Source organism: Agelaius phoeniceus, chromosome 24 (genome assembly GCF_051311805.1).
Source record: "Agelaius phoeniceus isolate bAgePho1 chromosome 24, bAgePho1.hap1, whole genome shotgun sequence".
Taxonomy (NCBI): domain Eukaryota; kingdom Metazoa; phylum Chordata; class Aves; order Passeriformes; family Icteridae; genus Agelaius; species Agelaius phoeniceus.
Genome location: NC_135288.1, coordinates 6,371,295 through 6,393,898, shown reverse-complemented (window position 1 = coordinate 6,393,898; position 22,604 = coordinate 6,371,295). Strand labels below are relative to the sequence as shown.

General features: G+C 46.3%; 1 protein-coding gene across 2 annotated transcripts in view; it reads right to left on the bottom strand.

The window, feature by feature from the left end:
* NADK (NAD kinase) overlaps positions 1-17,328 on the bottom strand; it is a 30,284-nt gene extending 12,956 nt beyond the window's left edge. The window contains exons 1-3 of one of the 2 annotated variants that reach the window (XM_077190276.1): positions 17,311-17,328; positions 8,098-8,311; positions 3,302-3,385 (exon numbers count right to left, since the gene is read on the bottom strand). In XM_077190276.1, the coding sequence (XP_077046391.1) occupies positions 3,302-3,385; positions 8,098-8,270 (257 nt within the window). In that variant the 5' untranslated portion in view covers positions 8,271-8,311; positions 17,311-17,328. Of the gene's footprint in view, positions 1-3,301; positions 3,386-8,097; positions 8,312-12,269; positions 12,393-17,310 lie in introns of those variants that run through there. The other variant, XM_054647785.2, reaches the window with a different exon arrangement.
* Between the last annotated feature and the right edge of the window lie 5,276 nt (positions 17,329-22,604).

Sequence of the window (22,604 nt, the reverse complement as noted above, 5' to 3'; positions counted from 1 at the left end):
GCAGGGATTTTCTGAAGGAAATGCAGTAATTCCTATTTGCAGGGATGTTTCTGTGCTTTACTACCTGCAGGTGTTCACACAGAATTAATAATTGTGGTCCCTGCTGTCCTGTGAATGAACTTTGCCAACAGAGGCACCACAGAAGCTCTCAGACAAATTCCTGAACTGCCACCTCTGCTTCCTCTTGGTTTAGTGCAGGCTCCAAGGGGAAACAGTCCCTCAGAGGATCTGAAAAAGTCACAGCATCGTTCTTCCCCCACCCAAAACTTTAAGTCAAACTGCTCAATGCAAATTTGAAATCCATTTTATTTCAGTGCCCACATTTGAGATACAAACCCAGCAGAAACTAAAGGGTCATGCAGGGCTCTGATATCCCAAATGCTGACAAGAAATAGGGATTGCAGCACTGAATAAACCCAGAATTTCACAATAAACCCAAACTTCATTCAAACAGCCAGCCTGCCTGTTTGAGCTGTACTCACCAATTCCATGGAGCTCTACTGAATGAAAAGTTATTCATAACTTGCTTTAAGATCTTCATGTTTCTTTCCAGGGCTCAGGCAAATGCAACAGCTCCAAATAAAATAAAAGGCTGAGGCTTTTATCACTTATTGATAACTGCAACCTCAGAAGAATACATTTTTCCCTGAAAAATGTTTTTTTTTCTTCTACTGAAGATTTCAATCAATTCCAATAAAAAGTTGTGAGGCTTTACAAAAAATCCTGTGTAAAACTTGCACTCCAGATCCTCGAGGTAAGGTTTCATAAAGAAAATCCCATTTCAAGAAAAATAATCAGGGATTTGATTTCCCTTTCTCTCAAGAGCACAAGCCCCTGATCCTTTCTTCACTGAGTATTCATTCAATTCATCTGCTCATCAAAAAGCAGATTTGCAAGCTCTAGAGCTGCTGGTTGTACTGAAAGAGACACCCAACCTTCCCTAACTTCAGCCTGCACATAAAAACTACGATTTTCTGTTAAAAATAATCCCTCCAGTGAGGAGAGTTCAACAAAATTACCCACAGCAGAGGAGAAAAAAAACCACCAACAAGGTTTTGCTTGTTTTTAAAACCCACAAAACCTTGTGTGCAGCAAAATTAACTTCTAATTTGCTTTTCTAACAAGTCCTTGCCTTCAGCAGCCCGGGGGCAGCTCTGCTCCCTGCCCTGCCTGCCCAAGGTTTTCCCAGGCAGGATCCTGTCCCTGCTTTTATAGCCCAGGGCTGGGCCAGCCCCTGGGAGGAGCAATTCCCCAGTCAGGTGGGTAAACACGACCTGGGCTGGCCTGCAGCAGCCCAGGGGAATGAGGAAGCTCTGGGCTGCCCAAGGGAGGGATCTGGGTTAGACTTTCCCAGGAAAGGTTACAGTCTCCAGAGGTAGAGATTTGGGCAAATAAATATTGACTGCAATCACTTACAGTTAACTGGAAGAGCAATTCAATAATTTTTTTTTTAAAGGGGCTAAAAATAGAATGGTTTGGGTTGGAAGGGCCTTCAAGCCCATTCAGTCCCACCTTCCACCATCTCAGGTGGCTCCAAGCCATGTCCAGCCTGGTCTTGGACACCTCTGTGCCAGAGCCCCCCAAAACCAGGGACCAATACCTTGGTTAAACCCTGAAATTCCTCCCCTGCCCAAGTCAGGACCCCAATTGTTAAGTATAGAAAGCAACACTTGAATTTTGTCAACCTACAAAATTAAAATGTTTCTTTGCCCACTAAGCAGAAACCAGCCCTTATTCCCACATTTATCAACAGTCTAAAAGCAAACTTGCTTTAACTGAAAGTACCAGGGACCAAAGAGAAAAATTGAAAGCACAAATTTAAACCAACAAATTTAATCATCACCAAGGGAGGGAGAAGGATCCCCTCAGATTTCACAGTTCCTCTTCCTCCCTTTTTTTAGTGAGTTGGAAATATGGGAGTTGCCATTTTAGACTCCAAACCCTGGACTGCAGGCTGTGCCAGCTTGGCAAAGCTGACCCCAGGGTGGCAATCACATGAAAACCTCTCAATACCAGGTAAAACACAAACACAGTGCTGAGGGAGCTGGGGGTGCTCAGCCTGGAGAAAAGGAGACTCAGGGCTGACCTTGGCACTCTCCACAGCTCCTGAAAGGTGCCTGTGCTCAGCTGGGGCTGGGCTCTGTCTCCAGGCACTGACAGAACCAGAGCACACAGCCTCGAGCTGCACCAAGGGAAATACAGGGTGGATATTGGGAAGAAGTTCTTTTACAGAAAGGTGGTGAAGTTTTTTCCAGAAAGGTGATAAAGGTTTTCACACAAAGGTGATAAAGGTTTTCACAGAAAGGGTGATGAAGTTTTTTCCAGAAAGGTGATAAAGTTCTGGAATAGCTGCCCAGGGAGGTGCTGGAGTCACCATCCCTGGGTGTGTTTAACAAAGCCTGGATGTGGCCCTGGGTGCCAGGGTTGAGTTGAGGGGTTGGGGCTGGGTTGGACTCCAGGGTCTTGAAAGTCTCTTCCAACCTGGGGATTCTGTGATTCTGAGAATTCTGGGAATTTGGGGAATTCCCCCAAATTTGGGGATGTGCTGGAGTCACCATCCCTGGATGTGGCACTGGGTGCCAGGGTTGACTTGAGGTGCTGGGGCTGGGTTGGACTCCAGGGTCTTGAAAGTCTCTTCCAACCTGGGGATTCTGTGATTCTGAGAATTCTGGGAATTTGGGGAACTCCCAGGAACTGGGGATGTGCTGGAGTCACCATCCCTGGATGCGGCACTGGGTGCCAGGGTTGAGTTGAGGGGTTGGGGCTGGGCTGGACCCAATGGTCTGGAAGGTCTCTCCCAACCTGGGGATTCTGAGAATTCTGGGAATTTGGGGGAATTTGGGGAATTCCCCCAAATTTAGGGATGTGCTGGAGTCACCATCCCTGGGTGTGGCACTGGGTGTCAGGGTTGAGTTGAGGTGCTGGGGCTGGGTTGGACTCCATGGTTTTGAAGGTCTCTTCCAACATGGTCATTTTGTGATACTGAGAATTCTGGGAATTTGGGGAATTCCCAGGAACTGGGGATGTGCTGGAGTCACCATCCCTGGGTGTGTTTAACAAAACCTGGGTGTGGCACTGGGTGCCAGGGTTGAGTTGAGGGGTTGGGGCTGGGTTGGTCTTGAAGGTCTCTTCCAAATTGGGGATTCTGAGAATCCTGATGAGGGGTGAACCAAGTGGAAGCAGGGGAAAAGCAAAGTGGTTTTCTCTGGCCCAGCAGAGAAATACAGGTTGGATATTGGGAAGAAGTTTTTCACAGAAAGGTGATAAAGGAGCAGAGGGGCACTGCTGGAGGAATACTCACATAATGGTTTTGGGGTTCTGCAGCATGCAGGCCTTTGGTCCAAAGGTGGTCACTGGGCATGGTCCATGCAAGGAACGCGTTCTCCTGAGGGCAGAGAGGACAGCAGTGAGAATCCTGACAGCCTGGGCCAGCCTGCCTGCTCCAACACAAACCCTGCACACACAAACTCGGGGCAAAGGGCATTTCTTAAAGCCCTGTGTGCTCCCCATTGGGCAGATCAGCTCTCACACCCCCAGGGGCTGCAGAGAACGTTTGTATTCTGTGTTTCTCAAAGCACGACATCTCAGCTAAAAGCACATTTTTTAGAATGGCTGAACCTGGTGTAAATACAGCTGAACCAGCTCAGTGAGTGCTCCTCCCCTCACTGAGGGCTTTGGCTTTCCCAGTGTGTGATTGACAACACCTGTCATGGACATATTTCATGAAAAATCTTTTTGTTAAGATTTTTTCTCTTGAGAAGCTGAGAAGCTTCAGCTTCTCCATGTTTTGCTGCTTTAGAATGTGATTTAGAAAATTGTTTTTACTTGATAACTAATGACAGCTACTTGTGTCAGAACTGGGAGCAGTCACAAGATTTTATTATCAATCTTTTTTATCCTTTTCAAACTTTCTGATAAAATCTTTGTTATCATTCTTTTTTATCCTTTTCAAGCTTTCTGATAAAATCTTTTTTATCACTCTTTTTTACCCTTTTCAAACTTTCTGATAAAATCTTTATCACTTTTTTATCCTTTTCAAGCTTTCTGATAAAATCTTTTTTATCATTCTTTTTTACCCTTTTCAAACTTTCTGATAAAATCTTTTTTATCACTTTTTTATCCCTTTCAAACTTTCTGATAAAATTTTTGTTATCACTTTTTTATCCCTTTCAAACTTTCTGATAAAATCCTTTTTATCATTCTTTTTTATCCTTTTCAAGCTTTCTGATAAAATCTTTGTTATCATTCGTTTTTATCCTTTTCAAACTTTCTGATAAAATCTTTTTTTCTAGTCTTTTAGTATAGTTTAAATATATCATTTTTTATCATTCTTTTTTACCCTTTTCAAACTTTCTGATAAAATCTTTTTTATCACTTTTTTATCCCTTTCAAACTTTCTGATAAAATCCTTTTTATCATTCTTTTTTATCCTTTTCAAGCTGATAAAATCTTTTTTATCCTTTTCAAACTTTCTGATAAAATATTTTTTATCACTTTTTTTTATCCTTTTCAAACTTTGATAAAATCTTTGTTATCATTCTTTTTTACCCTTTTCAAACTTTTTGATAAAATCTTTTTTATCACTTTATCCTTTTCAAGCTTTCTGATAAAATCTTTTTTATCACTCTTTTTTATCCTTTTCAAACTTTCTGATAAAATCTTTTTTCCTAGTCTTTTAGTATAGTTTTAATCTATCATTTCTTTTAATATAATATATATCATAAAATAATAAATCAGCCTTCTGAAACATGGAGTCAAAATCCTCATCTCTTCCTCACCCTGAGACCCCTGCAAACACCACCACAAACCCCTCCAGATGTTTTTAAGCCACAGTGTCTTGGTCATTTAAACACCCTTAATGAATGAATCAAACAAATTCCTCAGCTCTAAGGCCCATGGAGATTTCTATCTCCAGGATCAGGCTGCCATGTTGAACAGGCTGAAGAAGAATTGCTGTCCCCCCCATTTATTTCTCTAATAAAATATTTGGCTTCAGATAAACGGGGGCTCTGAGGTGTCCTTTATGCTCAGAACTGGATCCCAGCAGGACCCAGGGTTACTCCTGGCTCTAGGATGGGATCAGCTGGAGGAAGTCAGAGCTCTTCTGCCTCACCTCCCTCCCAAACTCCTCCTGCAAAGCTGCACCTGGGAGCAAAACCTGCTCAAGCCATGGGACTGCTGAAGCACGAGGTGACTCCTATTAGAATTATTCCATTATAAAAAAGAGAGAAACATTTATTTCCTGGGCTTAATTCAATCACATCTTGCTTGCAACAATCAGCACTGCAGTACCTTCTATTGTGTGTTACAAAGCAGCCCAGACCAGCCTGATGACTCAGTCCTAGGGCTAAAAAAACCCTCAGAAATTTAATAAAAATCAAAACCAGATCACAGGTTAAACATGGAATTAAGGAACAACAGCAACATCTTATTTGTTCCTTGCCTAATAAAACATGCCAGTCGAAGATTTGAATTCCAATAAGATAACCAGAATAATTTCTTTTCCATTTGTAAGTCCAGGCATGACTGACCCAGTCAGATAAGAGCATTACTCAGTGCTTTAAAAACTTTACCTCATTGATATTAGAACAGGAAAATGAGCAAGGACTGACATAACAAGAGATTAACGTGTCTATCAATGTGGGCAAAGGGAAGATAAGTCTTGATCTGCTTGTGAACAATTACCTTTGGCATTAGATTGGTTAAATAACACCCAGGCAGCATCACCTCCCACTTCTTGCTCCACTCCAGCTTCTCCCAGATAACTGCAATTTTTGCCCTCTCCCAGCACAGGTCATTATTTGATGCCACTCCCAGTAATTGGCCAAATTCTGCTCCCATGTGAGGCTTTAAACATCCAGGTCTGACCTTCATGACATTCCAAAAGTTTCCTCTGCAAGCCCTAATTAATAAGTGCTGTAAATTCTCCCTGAGATTCCACGTGGTTTTATTAGTGCTCAATAAAGAGTGAACAGAATTTCAAGTTATTCCCAGCCAGGCTGCCTTTGCTAAGGATGAGCAGCAATGCCCTGGAAATTAAACCTCTTTGAGGAAAATCTATTTATCAGTTCCCAGCAGCTGGGCAGCTACCTGGAGCTGCAGAGCACAGAGGAAGCCTGAGAGCAGCATTTCCTGCCAGCCTGCAAAATGCCTTGAGACAATTGAGCTCTGCAGTGAAGACAGCCAGAGAAGGACTGCAGAGCATCCTAATGAAGGAAAATCTCAGAGGCAATTACCCTGATTCAAACCCACAACAGACAGAGCCCTTCTGGTTGAAAAAGCAGCTGTTTAGCTGGAAAAGAATACACAGAAATTTAGACTTTCTATGCAGACTGAAAGGTTTGAGTAGAGAAGGGAAAACCACCCGGTTTTACAGCACAATTTAAAGATCAGATCTTACACACTGAGCAGAGCTCCAACAGTGCACAGCCCTCAGAAGACACTTCCCAGAAGCATCAAACACAATGAGCCACAAACACAGAGCAGCTCTTTTCCTAAAGCATCAGACACACTGAGCCACAAACACAGAGCAGCTCTTTCCTAAAGCATCAGACACACTGAGCCACAAACACAGAACAGCTCTCTCCTAAAGCATCAGACACACTGAGCCACAAACACAGAGCAGCTCTCTCCTAAAGCATCAGACACACTGAGCCACAAACACAAAGCAGCTCTTTCCTAAAGCATCAGACACACTGAGCCACAAACACAGAGCAGCTCTTTCCTAAAGCATCAAGCACACTGAGCCACACACACAGAGCAGCTCTTTCCTAAAGCACCAGACACACTGAGCCACAAACACGGAGCAGCTCTTTTCCTAAAGCATCAGACACACTGAGCCACAAACACAGAGCAGTTCTTTTCCTAAAGCATCAGACACAATGAGCCACAAACACAGAGCAGCTCTCTCCTAAAGCATCAGACACACTGAGCCACACACACAGAGCAGCTCTTTCCTAAAGCATCAGACACACTGAGCCACAAACACAGAGCAGTTCTTTTCCTAAAGCATCAAGCACAATGAGCCACAAACACAGAGCAGCTCCTTCCTAAAGCATCAAGCACACTGAGCCACAAACACGGAGCAGCTCTTTCCTAAAGTATCAAACACAATGAGCCACACACACAGAGCAGCTCTTTCCTAACCTTTCAAGGCTTTGACCTCCCTTCACCACGAGCCACCCCCTGTGCCCTCCAGCCTCACCCGTGTGTTCTCTTGCCTCCCAAGAACATTCCTACCAGCAAAGCAGGAGCTCTGAACAGGAATTCCATCTGCTGAGCAGCTTCCTCGTGGCTCTGCCCGTGTTTCAGGGACAGTCCCAGCATGAGGAAGGTGAGGAAGTGCTGCTGTGCCTCCCACAGGATCAAGACATGGCGCTGCCCCTGCCCGCGGTTCAATATTTACAGCGGGTCCAAAGATCAGAAGTTCTACCCACCCTGCCCACACGGCAGGAGCCTTGCAATGACATCAGAAAGTTGGCTCCAAAGAGAGAATGGGTGTTTCTCACTGCTCTGAAACCCTCTGCAAGCACAAAGTTACTTTTTGCTGCCTCACACACAGGTTTTTAACACACAGCACTAAAGCTTTTGGAAAAGTCTGAAGAGTTGTCTCTACTGTTGACTAATAATCTTTTGGAGACTGTGAGCTCTGCAGACACCTCTTTTGACAAGCCATGAAACTTTGATTTGAGCCTGCTCTTAGTCAACACCCCACCTTCATTTTGAACCTTCCAAGGTGCATTTTTAGAATGAGACCAGAAAGTTGGCTCCAAAAAAAAGAATGGGTCTGAAACCACCTGCAAACACAAAGTCACTTTTTGCTGCCTCACATACAGGTTTTTAACACACACCACTAGAGCTCTGGCTTGAGCTTTTGTAAAAGTCTGAAGAATTGTCTCTACTCTTGACTGATTATTTTTTGGAGATTGGGCCTGTTTTGACCAGCCACGAAACTTTGATTAGAGTCTGCTCTTAGTCAACACCCGACCTTCACTTTGAACCTTCCGAGGTGCATTTTTAGAATCCCTCCTGGCCATATTTAAAAAGTATTGAAATCTGGTTGATTTTAGCAGCAAGGGCAAGAAGCAGGGGCCTCACCTGAATTCTTTGGTGCTTCCAAGGGCAGGTGAAGCTGACAGACTCCGTGACTTGGCGCGGCCCCGGCTGGTGCTGCCCCAGTCCTGGTCGCCGTGGCAGGCCGAGCACTGGTAGGCAGAGTCAGAGCTGCCATCAGCCTTGCTGGCACACAGCTTCTCCCGACTCATCTCCATGCTGGGACTGCAGGAACCTCAGCCAGACACAAATTCAAGCCCTGCAGGGGAGAGGAACAGGCAAAGCCTCAGTGTCTGCGAAGGGAACGGAGATTTCCCTCAAATTCCGATGGCGGCTGCAGCTGGCTCGAGGAAAAACAGAAATTTGTTATCACAACATGCTGAGCATCAAAAAAACCCTGCAGTAATCCTATAAGCAGGATGATTTAGGGCAGGGCATTGAACAGAAGAAGTTTGTTATGAAAGAACAGCTTACAAAGGTGGTCATTATAAAATAAAATTCAATCCCTTGGTGATTTGCTGCTCTTTCGGGGGATGTCCTGGGGTTGGATAAAGGTGGTTTGATGGAACCCTTGGGAAGGTGGAGTGCAATTAAAAATGGGAAACTGCAATCAAACTGGAGTTGTGCTCAACATCAAGAAGCTGCTGGAGTTGTCCAGATGAGCGCTGCTGCTGAGATGAGCTGGTGCTTTCAGCCATTTCCGTGCTTTCTGCAGAGCTCCTGCTCTGTGCTCAGCACTGCTCACCAAGGTGGAATTTTGCCAGGGCCCCCACAGTGGTTTTTATAATTGTTTTTCAGCAATTAAAGTGTTTTAAAGTCCCTGCAAGAAAATCTGGAGGAGCGTGTGATGGTAAACACAGTTTGCACACACTAATAAAGACCTCTCCAAAAAATCTGGGAGGTTCTTCAAGGTAATCAGAAGTTCCTGGAATTAAAAATGACCACTGTGTTCCCAGACTGAGAAGATGCCCAGCACAGATTTGTGTCTTCAGTTACACAAGAGATAAAATTAATTTCTTTTAGCTATTTAAAAGAAAGAAAAGCTTTAAGTATGTGCCAAGGAATCAAGGCACAGGAAAACTAAAGTCAAGGAAAACCATAAAATCTCCTATGAGGGGATACATATATTGAATAGATAAAACAAAATACTCAAAGAGAAAAAAAAAAAAACACCAACCCCTGTCAGATAATGCAACAGAAATAACCTTAATAAGCCCCAGCTTTTGAAATAAAAGAGGAGAGACAAAAACAAGCTGGAGGACAATACCTAAGTCCTTAACTCATTTCTGACAAACTGGGGAGATGATCCAAAACAAACAGGACAAAAGGAGGACAAATGTGCAGTATTTCAGTTCCACGAAGAACCAGCACAAATGAGAGATAAACAGCTGGTTAGAGCCCAGCTCTGTAGAAGTACAAAAACCAAAAACAAAAACCAAAAACCACAAAACCAAAACAAAACTCGAACTTTAAATAACTGCAGAAGTTGTAGAGATCTTGTGGGCAAGCTGTCATCATTACTTGAAGCAATAGAGAAGAAATCTTAGCAGAATAAAAATAGAAACCAACTTTCAGTGTATGAACAAACACCAAACCATAAACAAATGGTATCCATGAGAGTGCAGCACATTCCTCAGTTGATTCCAGCACCGGGGGGAAAATTTGGTTCAGTTAAAATCTGTTTTTCCCAATGGTTTCATCACTTTGGATGAAGCTCCCACCTCATCCTGCACAGAGAGAGAACCAAACATGGGTGCAAGGATGAACACGGAGTGTGGCCCTGGGAAATCATCACCCACTGAGATCTGAGGGAAATCCCCCAGGGAATGGCAAAGCCCATGGTTTCACCAGAACCCCGCCCTGCAGCCAACAAAACCATCCACAAACACAGCTGCAATTTCAGACTCGTTATAAATACACAGCAGCACCACCGAATCAGATGAGAAAGTGCCCCTGCTGTAGCTGAGGCTTACCCGAGGAGAGCATCACTACAATGAATGCCGGCCATTAATGATTTATAGCACCCTGCCCTTGAAAGGTATCAATGTTTAACTGGGGGTAACTCATTGCTGGGTCACCTCTGAGGGCCCCTGCTTGGGAAACAGCCATTGCAACAGAGCTGCAACTCTGTCCAGCTAAGATTAGCAAAATGCACCTCTATTTTTAGGCAATTTGAGCTGGTACATAAATTTTGTGCCCATTAGTTGAGCAAAGGAGGCAGAGAATAATTTATGTAATAAACAAGGTGTGTTTCCACGTGACTTTGACTGAGGAATGTTCATCTGACAGATGCTGACAGTAAAGAAAATCAGATTAGCACAGAACTGGAAGTGAGAAGTGCACAGACATACTAAATACAGCCTAAGAACTTGATATTCCCTCCATGTAATACTTTCCAATTCAGGATGTTTTAACTGCAGCTTACACCATGTACTGTTTAATTAACATTCCCTCACAAGACCTTTATTGAATAAGCAGACTTGACATAAGACAAAACTGCCACTGAACAGCTTCCAGGATGGGATCCAAAAAAGCCTTTAAGCACATGGTAACAAACTAATGAAAAGGCTGCTCTGTTTTAAATCATGTCCAAAATAAAAACAACACAAGAAAAGCAACTATTTCAATGCCCAGCACTGCAGAATGAAGGACAACTGAGAAAGTGTCAACATTTAACAATAAATATCTGTGATGGTGACACAGCAGCCGGGTGAATCACCTCTCACACACATCCAACTCCAGTTTTATTGCAGTTTCCCATTTTTAATTTCACTCCGTGCTCCCCTGAACAAGAACTTCCCAAGGGTTTCATCAAACCACCTTTATCCAACCCCCAAAGGAGCTGCAAAGCTGCAAAGGGATTGAATTTTATTTTATAACGGCCCTGCTTGTAAGCTGTTCTTTCATAACAAACTTTTCCTGTTCAATGCCCTGCCCTAAATCATCCTGGTTATAGGATTACTGTAGGGTCCATCCTGACAAAATCCTCACAGTGCTTTAACCCCACACCGAGTGATTTCTTAGAAATTATATCGGTAATTCGAAACTCATTTTGTACTTTATTATTGCCTTTCTCTTGGGGCATAAGAGGACAATGTTCTACCCAAACCTGCAGCTCTTGTCCCGTTGCTACAGAGCACTGTGTGCTCGATCGCTCTGCTCTGTGGAGCTTTCTTTTGTTGAGTTTTGCTGAATAAAGCGCTCCAGCAGAGGTTACATGCCTATGACTCCGTCCCCAGGCACTAAACCCCCTCTCACACACACAGAAAAATGAAGGAACAGACAGACAGACATCACCAGACAGACAAAGCTCGGTTTAGTTCAGAACTTCATATCCCAGCGAGCCTGCAGAAAACCACAACCCCTAATAAAAGCCGGCAGCCTGGCAGCAGTAACAATTTTAGGTTTTGATTACACACCCAAATGCTATTTCCACCAAAAACCCGGGCAGTTTGAGCATCACGTGTGCACGGCCCAGGCAAAACAAAACCATTTATTAACCCTTCATCTGCGGAATTCCTGCACGGACCGGGCACCCGAACCCAGGGTGGCAAACAGCAAATCCAGCCCTAGCTATAATGACAACACAGAGAAGGGGTTTTTTCTGTCCTGTAATTAACTTCCACTCCCTAACAGATAGAAAATGGGAGAAAAAAAAACAGCATTCCAGGATGGAAAGATGGGAACAGGATCCACACACTGTCCTGGCCGTCACGAACTGCCCCAGGATGAGCTCGTTTCACCTCCTGAGATGTGCAGGGAGAGCAGCCCCGAGGGTCTTCCCTAAAAAGCCGGAATTCACCGCAAAATTCAGTCCCTATAAACCTGAGATTCACCCCAAAATTCAGTCCCTTAAAACCTGGAATTCACCGCACAATTCAGTCGGGAAGCGTTATCCTGCCTCAGGGGGCAACCAGCGGGGCTGGCCCGTGATCCAGCGCTGCGGGAAGGGGTCCCCGGCCTCGGGGCTGCCCAGCGGCTCCCCCGGAGCCACTGGGATGCGGGAATGCGGGCACTTGGGACACATGCGGGCACGGAGCGACCCGGCGGGGACAGACACGGGCAGGGGACACGGGGACACGCACTGGGGACGGGCAGCGGAGGGACAGGGGGACGCGCACCGGGGACACACACACGCGCACCGGGGCCACCCGCACCGCTCTCCCCTCAGGACCCCGCGGGCTGCCCCGCGCGGCTCCCCCGGGGCCCCGACTCACGGCGTGGCTCAGGGCCGGGCCCCGCGGCGCTGCTGGCGGCGCTGGGCGCTGTGAGGGGCGCGGGGCCGGCGGGCCCTGCGCGCCTCCATCGTCCCCTCCCCGCCGCCCCCGCGCAGGCGCGGTTCGGCCGCGGGCCCGGCGCGCAGGCGCGGGCGGTGCGGCTGCGCGGGGCCGCCTGTGGCCCGCGGGGTGATTAGCGATAATTAGCGATAATTAGCGGTCATTAAGCGCGGGGGAGCTGGGTGGGCTCTGGGTGTGTAGGAACCGGGATTGCATCGGGTTATACCCGCGTTGGAGGTGCCAGCGGGGGATATGGGCAGCGGACGCGTTCAGCCAGCCCACAGCCCTCACAGCACCCCGCAGTTACACCTTCAAATATCGGCCATGCCATCGGCCATGCCATCCCTCCAGCCATCCACAGCCCTCACAGCACCCCGCAGTTACACCTTCAAATATCGGCCATGCCATCCCTCCAGCCATCCACAGCCCTCACAGCACCCCACAGTTACACCTTCAAATATCGGCCATGCCATCCCTCCAGCCATCCACAGCCCTCACAGCACCCCACAACCCCCGGACTGTTACACCTTAAAATTCCGGCCATCCCACACCTTCACCTCCAGCCATCCCATCCCTCACACCATCCCACAGCCTCCCGCCATACACCTCCAAATTCCGGCCATCCCATCCCTCCGACCACCCCACACCCCCCAAACACCTCCAATTTCCAACCATCTCACACCTCTGGCTATCCCTCCTCTCCCACTATCCCACCATCCCACACCTTCAGCAATCCCTCACTTCCTACCTCCAACCATCTCAGCCCTCCAAACATCCCATCTCCCACCATCCCATCTTCCACCCTCTGATCATCCCACACTTCCCCACCTCCACCATCCCATCCCACACCTTCCACTATCCCATCCCATCTGAGAGGAATGGTGGATTTTTCTTTCCAAACCAGCTGCGGGGCTGCTGGTGGATAAAAGAAACAATGGGAAGGATTCCACTGATTGATGAATGGAAAGAGATATTTGCTTTTAGAAATAAACTTTAGGTTTGCTGATAAACGAAATTAGACATTGAGAGATGAAAGAAACAATGGGGAAGCAAAACCCCTAAATTCAGTAATAATTAAAAATTAAAAGGGAAGGTTGTACATTAGAGGGAAATCTTTGGGATCAGGTGTTTTGGGAAGTCTGAACCTCTCAAGTACCTCAGAAATGGGGAAAGAGAGAAGGGAAATGTGGCCGGGAAATTGGATAAAAAGGAGGCTGCATCCTCCAAAAATTGGAGAGACCCCAGGGGAATACCCCATGGCCTCTCCCTTTATTGGAATAAAGCCAGAAAGGGCCCCTCTGTCTCCTTTTTGGACATAAACCTCTGGTGTTTGTGGATTAATTTTCCTAACACATCCCATCCCTCCGAGCCCCCCATCCCACTCCCACTCCCATTTATCTCACCTCCTCCATGCCCTCTCAGCTCGGGCACACACTGAGCCATCCCCTGCTCTCCTCCTGCCTTTTCCCTGCGGCTCCCACCACGCCCTTGGCCGGGGTGTGGCTGTTGGCACATCCCTCACACCCTGCTCGCATCTCCCGTCACCAACTTTTACCTTAATCTGCCCTTTCATCACCTGGGAAATGCCCTTTGTGACACAAAACTGCTCGGCAGCCCACACCGCTTTGTGAGGATCGCTCCTCTCAAAGACAAAGTGGTGAAGTGTAAAGAAAACATTCTCCATACTTGAACTCAAAAAAAAAAACAATAAAAGGTTTTGGTACCTCAAAATCCTCAGGAGCTTTGTCACAACTTCAACAGAGGGAGGATCAAGCGCCTGGGTGGATGCCAGCAAGAAAACAATTCTTCAGTTACCAAACCGATCAGGTTTTGTAATTTCAAAATTGCAGCTTCTGCTTTAAGGAGGCCACACTCGTGGGATAAATCACACCAGGATGAACTCACGCAGTAAGAGCAAATTACGCAAATTACATCATAAGAGAATGTGGCACTTGGGGATTTTTTTTTTTCTTTCTTCTTCCTTTATGTAGTAATTTGTTTTTGGGGAACCGGGGAGCTGTAAATAACTGATGGTCAGTAAAGGCTGAAACAAACTTGAAAAAGAGGAAGCTGTTGCTAGATGTGGGAAAATACCACTGGCCATGTTACACCACTCTTGAAAGTACAGGACTTTGAGGCAAAACTTCTCTCTAGCCCTTCATCCAGTGTGCAAGGAATTAAGGCAGAATTCACAGCTTTGAGGGGTTAATGAGATCTCAGAGCCCCAAATGCCTTTAATGTGTTGAAAGGGATTCTCAAAGTGCAAAGGGACACCCGGACATGACACTGGGCAGGAATTCAGCTTTAGGGAGTCAAAGCATTGCCCTGAAACCTGCAGTGAAAAACCATCCCAGGAGAGACGCTTGGACACAGCAGCCCCCGCTCACTGAGCAGGGCTGGCTCCTGGGATGGGCTTTTCCAAACTCACCGGGGTGAAAGTGATAAATCCCCGCTGTGACAAACACCAATCGCCCGTTGCTGTTATCTCTGTGCAAAGAACTTCTTGATAATCTCCTCCCTTTCTTGAGTTAGTTAAAAAGTACCTTACACAGCACCGTTTCTATTTTAACCTTATGTTATAACCTAAAACTATATTCACCACACTACAGAACTAATACAGCATAACTTTCTAACATAACACACACAATATTCACTTTAATATTTGTGAAAAGCCAGTCATAAAACACACATTTTTCACAGCCACGCCAATTTACATTGGCCGCTCCAACACAAACCCTTCAAGAGGCAGCCGCTCCTCCCACAGCACAGCCACTGCCCTGCTGTTGCTCAACATTTTGTAAGAGGCCTGAACCCTGCAGCAGGAGCGGCTCTTATCCCTGTAATTGGTGGAGATAAGGCTGCTAAGCAGCTGAGCCTGTCCTATTTATAAAGGGCCGCTGTTAAAGCAGCGGCTCTGAGCTGGGCAGGTTCAGCAGCGACCTTGGGGCTCTGCTGGGATGAGCGTCCCGGGCTGTGGCAGCTCCTCCATCCCCAGAGTGCAGACACGGGACAAACAGGAGGGGCTTAGGTGCCTTTTGTGAAAAACGCCAATCACTTGTTTTTAAAAATTTTAAAAGATTAATGGTGATAAAATGGTTCTAAAAATAGTAATACAATTAGAGTAGTAATAATTTGGACAAATTGAATTAGGACAATGTGAGACAATAAAGAAAAAGAGTTACGGATATCCGGGTACCTTTTCTGGGCAGCAGAAGCCTGAAAAAGGACCCCCGTTAACAAAGGGTTAACCCTTAAAAACAACAGCCTGTTGCATATTCATACACCTCATTAGTGATGCATAAATTCCATTCAAACACAGGATTCTGTCTGGTCATCGTCAACTTCTTCCTCCGAATCCTGACAGTGCCTTCAAGGCAAGAAGAAGTTCGTTTCTTCTGATAAGAGAGAAATAAATTATTTTTTCTGAAAGCTTCAGGTGTCCTGTGGCTGCTGTGAGTCCTTTCTTTAAAAAAAGTATCCTACATAGCATCGTTTGTATTTTAACATTTTTTATAACCTAAAACTCTATTTAACACACTGCTCAAGAGAATCAATACAGCATTACTTTCTAACACAACACATATAATATTCATTTTAATATTTGTGAAAAGCCAATCACAAAATACACATGTTTCAGACTTTTAAACATTTCCTCCCTGGCACCATGAGCAGAAGGCTGCAGCTCAGCACTCTGAGCCAGGTTGTGCTTCCTTTCTCTCAGGGAAGGAAACAAAGAGAAATGTTGGCAGGAACTTGAGAAATGAGCATAAAAACATTCTGCTTTTTTTTTTCCACTGAGGTTCTCAGTTCCTAGAAATAACAGAAAAGATAATTTCCCAAAAATGCTGTTGTTTGACAACTTGCACAGATGTGCCTGGTACAGAACCTCCACCTACACCCCAAACCTTCCTCCAGCAAGGAGGCATTTCCACTCAGCAGGAACCAATTAGCAAATCGTCTCTATTAACACCTAGCAGGGTGGAAGAACACAGTTCTTACCTCTCAACCCTCGTTTCAAACAGCCTCAGATGACTCAGAATTCCTGAGGGATCACGAGAAGTTAAAAAGTACCACAAAGGCTGAATTCTGCTGGAGATGGAGGCACGTGAATGTGACAAATAAATGATTTCTCAATGCTCACACACTGACACAGAGACAGGGAAATGCTTTTCATTATTCGGGCTGATTACCAACACCTCCAATCGTTATGTAAATGTCACTGTCCCACTTTTGAGGCTGAGCTACATTAATTGACTTGCATAAGGGTTAATAAATCTGAGTGATTGGGAATGTTGGCCTGATAGCCAAACTCCATCCCCAGATCATCCCTGACAGTGTCAGGGTAGGACTGAGAACTGCTGGCAGCCAGGAAAGCTGGGTGAGATAAGTGGAGGGATTTTTAAAAAGTCTAACATGAAGAGGAATACCAAAATCTGCAGCCAGGAAAGCAAAGTTAGGTGAGAGATTCTGGAGAAGTCTAACATGAAGAGGAATATCCAAATCTGCAGCCAGGAAAGCAAAGTTAGGTTATAAAAGTGGAGGGATTTTAAAGAAGTCTAACATGAAGAGGAATATCAAAATCTGCAGCCAGGAAAGGAAAGTCAGGTGAGAGATTTTGGAGAAGTCTAATATGAAGAAGAAAATCAAAATCTGCAGCCAGGAAAGCAAAGTTAGGTGATAAAAGTGGAGGGATTTTAAAAAAGTCTAACATGAAGAGGAATACCAAAATCTGCAGCCAGGAAAGGAAAGTCAGTGATAAAAGTGGAGGGATTTTAAAAAAGTCTAACAAGAAGAGGAATACCAAAATCTGCAGCCAGGAAAGGAAAGTCAGTGATAAAAGTGGAGGGATTTTAAAAAGGTCTAACATGAAGAGGAATATCAAAATCTGCAGCCAGGAAAGGAAAGTCAGGTGAGAAAAGTGGAGGGATTTTTAAAAAGTCTAACAAGAAGAGGAATATCCAAATCTGCAGCCAGGACTTACCTCCTGTCTTGAAGCAGGATGTGGAGGAGAGATTTGGGATTCAGCTCGGTGTGTTTGGTGCTCTGTGTCTGAGTGACTAACAGAGTGTGCTTTTCTGCCTTTAAAACAGATAAAATCTATTGCTTTCCTCTTTATCAGTCTTGTCAGGACTGTAATCTCCCTGACACAGGAAATGCATCATTGCATGTGCCCCAGAAGTGTTCAGAAGCAGATGGGTTTTCACTTGTAAACAAAAATAATTCTTAAAAACTGGTTTGCTTATCACAGCATTTCACTGTTCTCAGGAAAACTGGTGACTCTTGTGAGGAAGGACCTCACAGCACACCTCGATTCTTTTTAGGAAAGCAGCTCGATGAACTGGAAAATGTAAAAGCTTCTGGTTGCTTCATTTTCCAGATGCTTCTGCAAGCACAGTCCTGCAGCACTGGATTTTAAACAATTTACCAGAGAGATGTGTAGCCCAGAGAAATGAATTCTGTTTTCTGCAGGATCCCTCTAAACCAAACACCCCTTAAACCTTTTCTAGGCTAAATTTTCACCCTGCAAAGTCCAAGTTGTCTGTAATTCCGGGTGAACTGTGAGGAAAACCTCTTGGTTTCCTATAAAACACCTTTGATTTGGGGAGCTCTGGGAGCTGCAGCTCCTGCCCAGGAGCCATCAGCGCTTCCAGCATTTATGGCAGGAGCTCAGGAGAGATAGCAGAATCCTCACAGAGCTCCAGCTCCCAGTATTGCAAGGAAAAGAGCTTCTTTCTGTCACCTAGAACCTCATCAGAACTGTGGGACAGAACCATGAAAGATGCATTGGAGCAGAAGCCATGAGGGTAATTTTAGATTATTGACTTTAGGGCAGTTACAGCGTGGTGTGGCTAAAGCTGATATGGCAAGAAACACTTAAAATGTAATTAGGAAATGGTTAACTCCTGATTGTGATGAGTGAATTATGACACCTGTATTGTCTCACCCTTCACATGAGACTGAAAATGGAATAAAAGTTTTTCAAACACCTCTCAGCTGCCCCATCCCTGGGTCAGGACATGTGTTATTGTCTGACAAGTTGGTGCTCCTTGTGAGGAGCAGATAACTCAGCTGAACCCAGCAAAGGTGCAGGGGGGTTTGGGAGCTGCCAGGCCCCACACCCTGAGTTCTGCAGCCCAGCCCAGCAGCCCCGTGCTGCAATTCCTGCCCCACCTGCCCCGGTGCAATTCCTGCTTTTCCAGGGTCCCCCGAGGGGTGATTTTACGTTATTGACTTCAAAGCATCTACAACATGGTATAACTAAAACTGATAAGCCAAAAAACCACTTATTGCTCATTGTAATTAGGAAATAGTTAACTTCTGATTATGATGGTGTGAATTATAACATCTGTATTGTCTCACCCTTCTCATGAGACTGAAAATGGAATAAAAGTTTTTCAAACACCTCTCAGTTGCCCCATCCCCGGGCCAGAGAAGGGCTTAATCCAACACCCAACACCATCACAAACTGCTCAAAGATACTGAAATTACCACTCCAGCTCCAGCTGGGCTTTGATAGTGGTGGGGCTGGTTGTTCTGGGGCCTTTCCTTGCCAGGAATCACCCAAGTCGAGCGAGCAAGATAAACAGTGAGCAGTGAGAAGGGAGGAGCTCGGGCCAGCAGCTTCCATAAGTGCCCAGGCTTTGACAACAGCCCGAGGAGTGAGAGCAAGAGTGAGATGGATTCCTCTTTGCCATCATGTGTGAGCAGGCCCTGGCAACTGTGGAATGGCCTGAAACAGCAGCAGGCACAAGCTCAGCCGGTGACAGGAAAAGTCAAAGGGCCAAACCTTGTTTTTGTTGCTGGCAAGGGAAAGGATTACCACTGCAGGCTCTGTACAGGTGTGAAATGCCATGTTCTTGTTCCAAAGGGAATAAAGACAGTGGGGGGCTCTTTCTTTTTTTCCAGGCTGCCACAGCAAAACCTCATCCCAAAGCAGTGGCTGAGCAGGTTCCAGAAGCCTTGGAGCACTGCAGGCACATCCATCCTGCAGGGAGGCTGCTCCTCGTCAACTCACCAGGACTCAACACCAATTTCTGCTCTCAGAGCCTCCAGGGAGCCAATTTGCAGCTTGGTCATTACCAAACATTTCCTTGCAGCCCTAAGACTCTGCAGTTTTAACTCTGGGAGCTTTGCTGTCCCCAGTTAGCAAAGGCACTGCCATCACCTCGCTGTGTGGCTCTGCTCCATTGCAGTTGTTGGCTCATCAGACACTCCACCCTTGTCTTAAACTCTGGTTAAACCCCCCACTAAACAATCCAGGGATTAAAAAAGCTGCTCATCCTCTTGTAATTGAGGCTCTTTATTCCTTTGACCTTCAGGTTTGTGCTGCCCTGGGAGTTCTTTGATAGCACAAGAGAGAATTCTGACCAGTGGCTCGATATCACCAGGACACTTTTTAAAGAAAAAGTTTTAGTTTTCTTGTTGAGAAACCTGAAATCTCGATGGAAGATCTTCAGAAGTAATTGCCTGAATCCAATTTGCTGATGAGGATCAGATGGAGCTTTTCACCAAGAGGAGAGGCAAACCAAGGCCAGTGCGAACACAATGTGGACTTGAAGAGACAAAATTAATGCTCGGAAAAAGTCTCTGCAAAGGGAGAAATTAAATCTAATTCTAAAAACAGAAACCTCCAGTTGATATAATCAGAACAACACAAACGCAGAGGAAATCAGTCTGGAATCCAGAAGCTTCAGCACAAGGTAGGATTAGTTCTGAATATGAGCCTTACATCACACTCTTGTGACTGTCAAAAACAGAAATGAAAAGAGACTGGGCTCTGCCAACTTCTGCTTCATTTGCATCAGAATTCTCCATAGCCCAGCATTATTAACTTCCTCTTTTCATGTATTCAAACTCCCTTGTATTTTGCAGATGCTCAGATCCCAGATGCATTTGAAACCCTTCCCATTTACCCCCTTTGTTCTAATTCTCAGAAAGGTGATGCAGATATCCCTTGCCTGTGCACAAAAGGAAATATACCTCCCCAAAACCCCGTATTAACAGAACATCCTGCACTGTAGTTAAATGATCCTTTTTCTTCACAGAAAAGAGCAGGGTAATTTTTCAGATAAAAGAATGACACACTCAGGAGCTCTGCACCTGCATTTACAATAGCCCGGGTAAAATGACTGGTCCTGCTGCCTCAGACACAAGGCTGAGAGTAACCGTGGCCCCCAGTGAAGCCTCTCCTTTCCCCAAAACATTTCAGTAGAAAAAGCACCAGAAAGAAAAGCACCAAAGTGTTCTCTAGGACTGGTTTGTTCTCATGGTTACACTCAGACACCCATTTTCCTTCCCTCTGCACCCACAGATGATGTTCCTAACGCTGGGGCCAGGCAGGTATTTTAAAAAACTGCAAAAAATCACCCAAGAATCATCCAAAATAACATCCCAAATTGTCCTCTCCCAGCAGACCTGCCTCCACCTCCTTCCCCTTCCTTAAAATTTCCTTAAAATTTATTCTTTTTCTGAACAGCAGATACTTTTTCATTCCCTACAATTTCCAATTTCTCCCTGTATTGCTGCAGAACAAACTTTCCATCCTTCCCAGTGCTGGCAGAGCTCCCCACTCACCAGCACAGCTTCCCAGGCTGATCCTGAATCCTGTTTGTCCTTCCTGTTTCGTCCTGAGCATCACCTGTTGTGACAGCAAGCAGGTCAGCAAGGTCAGCTTTACAAATCCACGCTTGAGCAACCCCCAGCCACAGGAAAACAGAGCTGGGGATGCCTCAGGCTGGGTTTTATCCTTGTCATGTCCTGCTGCAGCCACCCCACACATTTGGGGGATCCCTGAGGAGGGCACAGATCCCTCAGGCTGGGTTTTATCCTTGTCATGTCCTGCTGCAGTCACCTACAGAGCTGGGGGATCCCTGAGGAGGGCACACATCCCTCAGGCTGGGTTTTATCCCTGTCATGTCCTGCTGCAGCCACCTACAGGGCTGGGGGATCCCTGAGGACAGCACACATTTGGGGGATCCCTGATGAGGTCACAAACTTGGGGGATCCCTGATGAGGTCACACATTCCTCAGGCTCAGTTTTATCCCTGTCATGTCCTGCTGCAGTCACCTCACAGGAGGTGATCCCCTTTGGGGGATCCCCAAGGAGGTCCCACATTCCTCAGGCTGGGTTTTAGGGTTTTACCCCTGTCCTGTCCTGCTGCAGCCACCTCACAGGACTGGGGGACCCCTGAGGAGGTCACACATTTGGGGGATCCCTAGGGAGGTCCCACATCCCTCAGGCTCAGTTTTATCCCTGTCAGGTCCTGCTGTAGGACTGGGGGATCCCTGAGGAGGTCACAGATCCCTCAGGCTGAGTTTTAGGGTTTTATCCCTGTCCTGTCCTGCTGCAGGAGTGGGGGATCCCTCAGGTGGTCACACATTTGGGGGATCCCTAGGGAGGTCACAGATCCCTCAGGCTGTTTTATCCCTGCCCTGTCCTGCTCCAGGACTGGGGGATCCCTGGGAAGGGCACACATTTGGGGGATCCCTCAGGTGGTCCCACATTTGGGGGACCCCTGAGCAGGTCACACATTTGGGGGATCCCTCAGGTGGTCCCACATCCCTCAGGCTGGGTTTTGGGGTTTACCCCTGTCCTGTCCTGCTGCAGTCAGCCCTGAGGGCAGGGCAGAGATGCTCACCCATGGCACACACAGCTCATGGGGACCCTGTCCCCCTGTCCCCAGGGACACCCCGAGTCTGGGACAGGAGGGGCCGTGCTGCTCATCACATCCCAAACCCCACACAGAGCTGGGCACTTTCTGGGGTGTCCCGAGCAGGATCAGGGCTGGACTCGGTGCCCCCTTGCCCCAGGCAGTTCTGATTTCCCTGGAGGCAGAGCAGAGCTGCTGTGAGAGCGGCAGCAGTGCCCTCTGCTGCTCCCGCAGCCGGCAGAGCTCTTCCCCAGCCCCTTCACCAAGCTCAGGAGGTTTTAATCGAGCTCAGGAGGTTTTAAACACCCAAGATGAAATTTTCCCCTGGGCTCAGAGCGCTGCTCCCATCACCTCTGAGAGAGCACAGCCAGGCCAGCTCAGCTCTGTCTGTAATTCCCTGCAGGACATTTTTAGATCTGTTTGGAACACACACACACACACAAAAATTAGGTTTGAGACTCCTTTACACATTGGCTGTCAATATTGATTAGTAGAGAAAAAATAATTCCTCCTCATCGGCCTTCATGTCAATAAATGAATGCAGAAAATTCACATTTCACCCCGTGAAACCCCAAAGGGCCAGAAGGATGTGGCAGGAGGAGCTTTGAGATTTTACAGAAATATT